Source organism: Nothobranchius furzeri, chromosome 5, assembly GCF_043380555.1.
Source record: "Nothobranchius furzeri strain GRZ-AD chromosome 5, NfurGRZ-RIMD1, whole genome shotgun sequence".
Classification (NCBI taxonomy): Eukaryota; Metazoa; Chordata; class Actinopteri; order Cyprinodontiformes; family Nothobranchiidae; genus Nothobranchius; species Nothobranchius furzeri.
Window position 1 is genome coordinate 61,276,492 of NC_091745.1, and position 10,508 is coordinate 61,286,999.

General features: G+C 40.2%; 1 protein-coding gene across 4 annotated transcripts; it reads right to left on the bottom strand.

Annotated features, from left to right (window-relative positions):
* Positions 1-235: 235 nt before the first annotated feature.
* Positions 236-8,645, bottom strand: rpz4 (rapunzel 4). Of its 4 annotated transcripts, XM_015949728.3 has the most exons (4): positions 8,541-8,616; positions 4,573-4,643; positions 2,574-2,637; positions 236-2,460 (listed from the first exon to the last, which is right to left on the bottom strand). In XM_015949728.3, exon 4 carries the CDS (start codon positions 2,430-2,432, stop codon positions 1,266-1,268), a length of 1,167 nt encoding a protein of 388 aa, XP_015805214.1. In that variant the 5' UTR covers positions 2,433-2,460; positions 2,574-2,637; positions 4,573-4,643; positions 8,541-8,616; the 3' UTR covers positions 236-1,265. The 4 variants fall into 4 exon arrangements, with proteins under 4 accessions (XP_015805214.1, XP_015805213.1, XP_015805215.1 ...); XM_015949727.3 differs by lacking the exon at positions 4,573-4,643 and having other exon boundaries at positions 8,541-8,645; XM_015949729.3 differs by lacking the exons at positions 4,573-4,643; positions 8,541-8,616 and adding an exon at positions 8,490-8,508.
* Between the last annotated feature and the right edge of the window lie 1,863 nt (positions 8,646-10,508).

Consider the following 10,508-nt stretch of genomic DNA (forward strand, 5'->3'; position numbering starts at 1 on the left):
GCTTACTGGTTTCCAGTAGCCAGTATTTTCGTGGCATTAGTGAGCACATGGAGAACTGGAAAGCACAAAAATAAATACGTTTCAATTCTATAATTAAGAACTATTGGAATATTTTCTAAATATTCATTTTGATTGTAAAAACCAACCAGATAATCACATTTCACAACAAAATTGTAATTTAAGTAAAATATCTGCATCTTATATAAAGAATGACAGCCAAGAATTTAAGCATAACTGTTTCATTTATGATGTTTATTACTTTTTTCCATTGACGCGCCAACAAATTTGAGACCCATATATTATAAGGATGCATAAAATGTCCTTTTTGTAGTGAATACGTTTTAGTCAGAATGTAAAAAGCTGAAAATCAAATTCATGTAATTAAGTAGATACACAAAAAAGTAGGTTACAGTTTTACTGAAACACAGAAATTAAAAGAAAATATGATTATTCAAGCAAAGCTTTAGTTTTTGAAGAGCAGTGGACAGCCAGATTATACATAATAAAATACCTAAATAACACCAAACCTAAATTAAAAACTACTAAATCAATCCTGCATGAAATTAAAGCTCCAAAAACAAGGTTTGTGAACAGGATTGAGCTTCAAGCCACAAAACAATTTAAAGAAATGAGCGACGAACTGAAGTTTCAGAGCATCAACCCTAACCATGTAAACATCACAGCTGACATAAAACGTGCTTCAGGTATAAACATCCTCCGCAGGGCGAGGTCAGTCCATCGTTATCAGCATCCGCACAGACAATCTCTCTCTCACAGCTGGACTATGGACACCAACATATTAGCATGCACTAGCATAACAAACCACATCCTGTAAAGCTCAGAAACGTTGAAGATAATAAGTTTAGAAGTAGTTGTGGAAAACAAGTGTGAGCTGCACTTGTAGTCAGTATCTTACATGCAGGAGATGGCGAACAGAGTCTACAAGAGAAAACTAAACAAAGTCCAGCTAACAATCATGTGTAGAACTAAAGTTATAATATAATAACATGAGACAACGGTCTTCCAGATGTTCTAGTTGTTTGTTATTTGCCTCCTGTAGATGTTTTATTTTCTCTCCAGATGATGTGAAACGTTCTGAGGTCTGTCTGGTTGTCGTCATGCTGCAGGTAAAAGGCTGAGCCGATTATTTAAGGCAGATGGTTAGTTAAACTAAAGAGCAGTGAGGCAGCGGTGGACCAGCTCGTGTGCAAATAGGAATGAAGAATAAATTTAGTGATCCGTCAGTTTTTCTGGATCTATACCTTTTAGGCTGAGTGAACGCAGACGTAGACTTTATCGTGCTCCTCCCAGTAGTGAAGCTCCTCGGAGAAGCTCCAAGCGCACGCCAGGTCTTTGCTTTTGACGGTGTGAACCACACAGCTGCCAGGCAACTTCTCAAACAGAGTCTCGGCAACGCCCACCACCGTGACCTTCTTCTGCTCCTGGATCAGCTGCTGGATCTTTTGCTTGTTCACGGGCTCAGGAGAGGAGCTGTACGACACCCAGACGTTCAGCTTCTCATCTGATGAGGGCACCTGGAAGCGAGTCTTGCCTGTTGGGCAGTGGTAGTCCTTCTTTTTGGTGAAGTAGCCTGAAGGAGACTTGAATATGCGGACAGACCATCCCACCCAGTCGTACTTCCTCTTCAGCTTCTCTACGATGGCGTCAGCAAGCTGCTGGTTGGTTAAGGTCGCCTGGTCTCTCACCAGCCGTCGGGAGTCCAGCTCGGCTTGTTTAGGGAAGCTGACGATGCAGTCTTCAATGACGGCGTTCATTTTATCCTGGACAGCCTTCATCTTCTCACCCCACTCCTTCAGAAGGGCCTCCTCCTCATCGTAACCTTTCAGAGCAGCGTGACCCAACAAAGCGATGAGCCCGACGCAGAAGAGCTTCTTCAGCCGAGCACAGAAGTCCTCCATCGGACGGCGACTTTTCTCCTCGTAGTTCTGGATGATCTCCAGCACAGATTCACCAGAGAACTGCTCTCCCGTCACAGCATTGTAGAGGATGTTGAGGTTCTTGTCTCCACCGGTTTTGGCAAAATGCTCCAAGAAGAGCTTCTTCTTGACCTCCCTGAACTTGGGTTTGGCGTTGAGGATGTCCATGTACTTCCTGAACTGGTTTGTGATGTTTTCTTCTACAGAAAAATATGTGGCGTCCACTCCACTCTTCTTGATCTCGTCGTTGATCTTCTGCATCTCCTCGGAGACCACCTCCAGACGCTCTCGGACCTTCTGAAACTGCTCCTTCATGAACGCGGCCTCTTTGCTTTCCACGTTGTCGAGAGCCAGTTTGACAATCGGCGCAGCGATGGAAAAGACGGGGAAGAGGTCACCGGCGATGCTGGCCACCATCTCCGCTCCTTGTTCAAACACCTCCATCACGGTCTCCACCAGGTCCTTCTTCTCGGCTACAAGCTTCTGCAGCTCCATCGTCGCTGACGTAGTTTTCACACTGAAGCTGCAGAAAGAGACAAACATTAAGATCCTCAGCAAAAACAGAACCTCATATTCTCCATATGGCCGACTGTTTCTGAGCACTAACTGAGGTAAGAGTTGTGAGGAAGATCTTACAGTTCTGGTAAAAAGTGTCCGGACTCTGGCCTGGTCCCTCACGTCTCTTCTAAACCAGCAGGACCTGATAAGGAGAGAAAGAAAGAGACAAGTGAGCTTCTGGTCACACCCAGAGAGTCAACAAAGGCAAGAAAACCCAGAAATGACGCAAGACCGGAAAAGCGTGAGCAGCTTGGATGTTAATCTAATAGAACCTGCAAGGAAAAACGGATTCAAAGGAAGAGCTGCGGAAAATATTAACGTGTGAATTATAACGAAACCAGCTTCTTATCTGTTGAATTCATGTTTTTCTAAAGGATGGATGTCAACACAACAACCGGTTCTGTTCTTTCTGGTCCTCACACGCTCACGACAAGAAACACGCAGAACTTTAAATGATGTGAAAATGATCAGTTTGGTGTCTTTTTATGTCTCAGAGTCAGTCAAAGACCCTTTATGACCTTTATCTGGACTGAACAGGAATACTTTTCACTCATCTAAACTATCTTAACAGTTCCAAGAACCATTTTCCCTTCATTCCACTGGAATTAAAACTTGTTTAGAGCTGCCACGGTTACAGGAACATTTAACATTTTTAAGAAGTTAGTGTTGGGACTTATGGCTGTTTGAAGAGAGTCGTTTATTCAGGAGCCGTGTGCCTCGAAGAGCCGTTCAAAAGACTGGATCTTTTGAAAAAGCGAAGTGATCTCTGTGGGAGCTGGCAGCATGTGGGTGAGTGGGGGCGAAGCATTCATAAAATGAACGATTCTCTACAAAGACTTAATTCTCATTGTTCACTTTGAAGATTCGTTCAAAAGAAATGACATTTTCCTCATCTGTTAAAATCTACTATAAGAGGTTTTTTTCAAAAAACAAAATTCTGTTTCTATTTTTATTTTAAGATAATGTTTAGGTTGTTGCTTGCCCCACGACCCGACCTTGAATAAGCAGCGTGATCCATTCTGTCAGTAAAGATTTTCAGTAAAAATGGATGGATGGTTGGATAAAAATGATAGAACTATTGAAACATGTTTTTTATTGGATGTTACTTAAAGAAAATAACATAAAAACAAAATGATCTCAAAATATTGCAGGTACTTTTAAATGAAATTAAAATTCTATGAAAAAAAATCTAAAAACCTGCTTAAACCTGTATTTTTTAATATTATTATATTTAGTTTCTTTTAAGCCAGTTATTCTATGTTTACTGTGTCGACACAAAGCCGGGAGCCAAGTTGACGCCCCCAGAGCCGGTGTCGGTACAGGATCTGCTCGGGTGCAGGATCAGCTCGGGGTCCTTCGACTGCCGATGACGTCAAAGTAGTTGATTGGCTGAACATGAAGCTTACGGAAGTTACATTATCACGTTATGATTTTGATTGGTCAGAACAAATTAGCGGTCGTAGTCTTAGCGGTTGTAGTCCTGTAGTCTAAAAATCAACACTTTTTGGAGAAAATATGCTTGAATTTCAAAAGGAAATGTAAAATATAAGCAAATGATAAACGGTGATCCTCAAAAGTTCTTGATGTTGATGAAATGGGGCAAAATAAAATATAAGAACTTTATTGAAAGACACCAAGCAACATTTTGAGTCAAAGAATGTATTTAGATAACAACTAAGGAAATATACAGACGAACTCCACATTAATACAAACAAATATGGCTTTACACATAAGAACTGTTCTAGTTATTGTCAGTCCGATGTTGGTTTTATGCAGTTTCACATTCTTTACAAAACAAAGATAATATGGTGTTTTATTAACAAATTACAATTATAAAGAAAACATTTAGGTGTTAACAAACAAGAATTTATTAACAAAACTGCTGATGTCTTTCCAAAACGTATGTGTGAAAGCCGAGTAGATTCGCAGTCATGTGACGTCATCGGCAGTCGAAGGACCCCGAGCCGATCCTGCACCCGAGCAGATCCTGTACCGACACTGGGACCGCCGACAACAGCGGACTCGCGGATCTTTGATCGTAATGGACCAGCAAAGCTCGATATCTCGGTCAGCTTACCCAGTTATGATGTCATTGCTAAGCAGGCTGGAGGGGCCTTCATTTTGGAGTCTCTCTATCGCATTTTCTTGCTAAAAACACATAGAAAAACTCTATTAGCTTCGGGTTAGCATGTAGTTGATGTCCTGCTGATCTCCGACCGTGGAGCATGAGCTGATGTAAAACGCCACGGCGCCCGGTTACGATCGCAGCGGTCTGCTTGTAATTTAACAGTCCCAGTCCATATTAGATCTCCACAGGCGACCAGCGTGACTACAGCCTCTTACGGGAGCCAGTCGGCCATGCGGGTGGACTACTGTTGTCCCTGGAGCCCTTTTTAGCTTCTTGGGTTAGCTAAGTTAGCCAGTAGCTACACTGATTCATTTGTTCCAACCGTAACAGCCCCACCCTCAGCTCCACCTCTTTTCCATTGTTGGAATGTCTGGGGATGAAGAGACATGTGACACGGTCAAAATGGCGGGGGTGGGAAGGGAACCTCCCATTTGGAAACAAAAACGTATAATTCGAGCTTATGGACATGAATTGTCCAGTATATCTGTCAATGTGCTGACCTCAGTGCATGCTGGTCCTAATTCAGTCTCTTTTAGAAATGGCCCCACAGTTTTTCCTGCCTGACGGACAACGGTAAACAAAACAAAAAAATAATAACCTACAATTAAACCTAAACTAGGGCTGCACAATATATCGCTAATATATCGTTATCGCGATATCAGCATGCGCAATATGCATATCCCAAAGAACAGATAAATATCGCAATGAATGGTCAGCTCAAATGTTTGCTACACATAATGCATTCTGTCAATCAAACGGAAGCATGATGGTTTTTAACAAATCAAATAAAGCTCTTCACCCATTTGGCCAATTGGGTGGGTTCTCATAGGTTAGATGCCCGCCCCGAGGCAGATGACATTTCATAATGAAGATTAGCAAACACCTGAGTTAGCTTTGTTCTGCTCTTTCTGCTTTTCAAAGGATCCAATGATTGCCCTTTCTTGTTCCATTTTCTTTTCCCCTTTCCTCACATCTTTTGCTTATCTCTTTTTTATGATTTTTTTTTTATCATTTTAAAATTTTTGACCATTTTTGTTCCTGAGTTAAGTTTTTATTTATCGCAAGTAATATCGTCATCACAATATTAATCACTGTTATCGTATGTCACAAGTTTTCCTAATATTGTGCAGCCCTAACCTAAACCTAATAAAGTAATACAGAATACATTTGAACAAATTTCATAATAAAGAATAAATAGCTCTAACAATTCTTCTTTGTTTTTGTATGAACAGTCTCAGTCTGGCACTATTTAACCCGAGCTAGTCGTCTACTGGAGCAGGAAAATCTTAATCTAACACAAACAGAATTCCAGAAATTATATAAAAGCCTGAATGGGAGGGGAGCCTTTATTCCCTCCTGGACCTGCTCAGACATGTCCTTGGTACAACTGGAAAGCAGAAATCTGTATCTCACTCAGAAATCCTATTATATAACAACCAACCTCAACTCCAAGTTGCAGCTTTAGATCATTAACCGGTTTCCAAGTGGTGTAATTCAGGTTTGCTGCTCACGGTTATTTTCTGTGAGAAGTACCCGCTCGGCTCTTTCTACTCAAGTCGATACAAGCAGCAGGCGTGGGAGGCGATTTGGTGGAGGAGGTTAAACTTGCTAGACGAGGGAGCATTTTCCAGTGAAACTCAGCAAGGCAACCACAGACAGAAGAGTAATGTATGTGCACTGATATCAAGTCACTCCTGGGGGGTTTCGAAGCAGTTCGCCCCCATTCATCAGCCTAAAGCAGGGTTGGACCTTTAGGTTCCACCAAGGCCAAAAAACCAGAAACAACATTAAAGGAACTAATATGACTTTATTTAATTATTTAGTGATCTATTGTTTCAGTAAATATAATATTTCATCACCAGGTGAGTCAAGTTTCTGATGCTAAGCTAATCAAAGCTAAGCAGCTCTCATGGTGCATTCATGGGCCAAGTTTGCCTCAGATTTCCCAAAATTCCTGCTGAGATGCAACAGGTTCTGTTCATAGCTTCTGCTGACTTAAAACGGCTTCAGTTTCAGTGAGATTCAAGCAAAATATACTTTTATAAACCTTCATCATCAACATTCATTCATTTACAGAAGCTTCACCAGCAGAAGCATAAAGAAATTCCTGCCTCCTTGGACAAAAGTGGGCTTAAATCACTCTAAGGTCTAACCCTGTAAAATCCGTGATACAGAGCCGGTACATTAGTATAATTCTATTGTAACACCAGAGTACAACCGCATGAAATTCCATCAAGAAACAGAAAATGAACAGTAACTATGGCTCATTCGATTTGACTGTGATAAAAATGGGGTGAACTATCTCCTTTCCAGGCTCCCGTGGGTCATTCAGAGAACGAAGCGCCTCCACACGGATATTCCAAACAGAAGCGCTTAAAGAAAGAAGTTTTAAAGACAAAGGAGCAACCAACCACTAGACTACATGGATTTTTATCACTATTAACATGGAATTCTGCAGTTAGTATTGTGGAATTCTGTAGTAATTACCATGCAATTCTGTGGTTATTTTCATGGAATTCTGTAGTAATTAACATAGGATTCTGTAGTTATTAACATGGAATTCTGTAGTTATTTACATGAAATTCTGCAGTAATTAACATAGGATTCTGTAGTTATTAACATGGAATTCTGTTGTTATTATCATGGATTTATGTTATTGTTTTACAAGCATCATTGGGAATAGCCAAATGTTGCATTTCTGGTGCATGCAAGGGTGGAGTTATGTTATGTTTAGGAATTTGGTAGACACTTCTATTCAGTGTCCACAAAGGTGAGGCAACAAGCCATATAAAGTGTGTTGCTCAAGGACACAACAGCAGAATCACTTACTGGGATCAAGGCAGAAACCTTCCAAACACTGGAAGACCTGCTTTTCCTTCACTGCCACTCAGATAATAAATAGCTCATGACTTGTTGAGGAACTTATTCTGGGATGTTTAAGCTTCTCTGACAAACTTCATAGATTTTTTTAGCAGCAGGAAAGCACCTCCCTGCCAGGAAACTGAAACACAAAACCAGATTTAATGAGAGAAAAAACATAATTTAACTGCTGCTGCAAACATTCTTTGTATCGAGTAAAGATGTATTTGCATGTATATGTTTTTATTTTTATATCCACCATTTCTTTGTCTCGTACCTTGATTTGTTGTGCTAAATTCACCATGTGAGTTCCATCCAGTTGTCTGATTCTGATATTGTTAGAAAAAATATTTCGGATTGTTTATTTACTCAAGTGAACTTTAAATTGGATTATTAGACCATTCTACTATATTTGGTTGAATAAAAAACTGTCTAAATGGTTTAGACTTTTGCACATTTTAAAATGGAGAAAACATTTGAACTCTGTAGCAAATATTCAGTCAGAATGATTACTAATCATTAATAATAATAACTGAACAGGAATGGACGTTATCTGTGAAAACTCGTTTAGACTAAAAGCTCGAGACGCGTCATGTTTCTTTCTGACCGCTCGAACGCTAACCAGCTGTTAATGCGGCCTAATGGAACACGGATAGATCATAACCGAACCTCTAATTGGATCCTTTTACATCCGAAGGGGGAGAGAAACAAACAAGCACGCGTTAAACACCGCAGTTCAGTTCAGTTCCTCCATTATGGCGAGAAATAAAACACTTCCTGGAAGTGAAGCGGTGACACTTCAGCGGAACCAACGCCCAGAAAAGTTTCACATCTGCGTTAAAAACACATAAAGTCTAATTATTTCTGTTTAAACAGATGAGGAAATTTAAGGGTTTCGGCGGATAAAAAGTGCGATATGGTGAGAGAAATGAAACAAAACAGTTTAGGGATGAATCCGTGAGAAGGAATCAGTTGTTTCTCATCCTTATCTTTAATCACGCACTTACTCTAAAACGAGCGCGTCGACACGAAGACACTGTGGTCAGAAACGGACTCACCTTGATAAAAGTTTGCGGAAGAAATCTAAACTTCTCGAATGTTTGTTCTTTTTCTGGTCACGTGATCAGGCTACACCGGAAAGACACGCCCATCAGAGTAAAAAAGAAGTGGAAAAAATAACGGCCAGAGGTCCCTCGATCTGCTTTGGGTTTCAGAATTTTCAGAATTGAAAACTCACTCCTTTAAATAACAAAATGATTCCTTCTTTCTTCTTTTGTATGAAAGACACACACAATAATGAACCATTGCCATCACATTTACTTGACCCATATTCATGGTTTTGTTTATTTCAGCTCATGGGTTTTATTAACCAGAGATGTATTGATTTATTTATTAGTTTATTTCTGAACATTACAGATTGATTGACTCTTCTGTAAAGATGTCAGTATTAGCTCTAGAGCTCGTTTTCAACTGCTGTCCGTAGTGTGGCAATTATTACATATTAATTATGACCAAGGTGTGATTATTCCATATAAATATGAAATCTCAATCTGATTGATCTTTGAATGTTTAATCAGAAGATTCTAGAGTTCTTTGCTTCTTTATTGACCATAAACACACTTCGTATTAATTCAGACAGAGTTAAGTATATAGTTTATAAAGTGAATGTAATTATTTTTCCTAAACTAATAATTTATACATGACAAGATATGAATAATGAGATGTGGTGTGGTGGATGTGAGGTGTTGTGATGGAACCTAGATGTTAGCAACCATTCTTTGTATCTAAGAGAAATTGTGACCTTTGGGTGTAAAAGAATTTGTTATTTTGTTCCAAGCTAGAGAGTTGTTTATTGAAAAAACAGCATCAGACACAATCTGTTGTGCCAAGTCTACGCACCCTTGATGTGGAGGTTCTCGTTCGATCTGGGGGGGTCGATGGTCACTGCGGGTGGAGGGAACTCTGATATCAGGAACCCGTAGATAATTCCGATAGGACCCGTCCAGTCTGAGATCCCTTGAGGTGAAGGCCGAAAGCTGGAATGCTTATTTGCGTCTAAGCCGTATCATTGCAGAGAGGCTTTGACTTAAGGTCAAAGGAGATTGTTTCAAAAGAGGCTTCTTTCCTGATTTGGCCGAATTAGGGTTCAGCTGGAAACTGAATTAACCGGGAAGTAAATCCTGTTTTAATAAACTACTTTGTTATGATTTCTGGCCAACTTTGGCAAATCAGAATTTGACATGTTTCTGAGTATTTACCAACCTCAGAAACCCATGCCTTCTTTCAGATACAAAATTCTTAACACTGTGAAAAATAAGGGCTTAAAACACTTTTGTGAGGTGAACCTTAACCTTAATTGTATATTATGAAGACATGTATGAGTGTAGATAATGATTAACTTGTTAAATCAAACACATAGCGTGAACTATGGACATGGTCCATGGTGGAGATCGGCTAGCTGGGAGAGGCTGGTTTGGGGACTTGGGTTCTGACAAAGAGACAGCGATTGTAATTTTGGTAAAAGCTTCTCTCTCTGGGCCCCAGGACCAATGACTAAAACTTCATTTTTGTCCTGGTTGAGCTGGAGAAAGTTTTCTGTCATCCAGGATTTGATGTCTAAAATGCAATTAAAAAGTGCATCCACCGGCCATGTGTCATCAGGGGACACAGAGATGTACAGCTGCGTATCATCAGCGAAACTTTGGAAATTCACCCCATGTCTACTGATGACACTGCCAAGAAGGAGCATACAAAGGTTAAAAAGCACTGGGCCTAAAATTGAACCCTGGGGCACACCACATGTAATCCCATTAACCCTAGAGGAACAGGTATCCAAACTCACCATAAAGGTCCTGTCTGTGAGGTAGGATGTGAATCATTGGTGAACAGCACCAGAGAGGCCGATCCATTTCAAACGAGTTAAAAGAATAGTGTGGTCTACTGTAACAAAGGCAGCACTTAGATCCAGTAGAACCAACACAGTCACCTTCCGTTTGTCATAATTTATTTTAAAATCTAAATTGCTC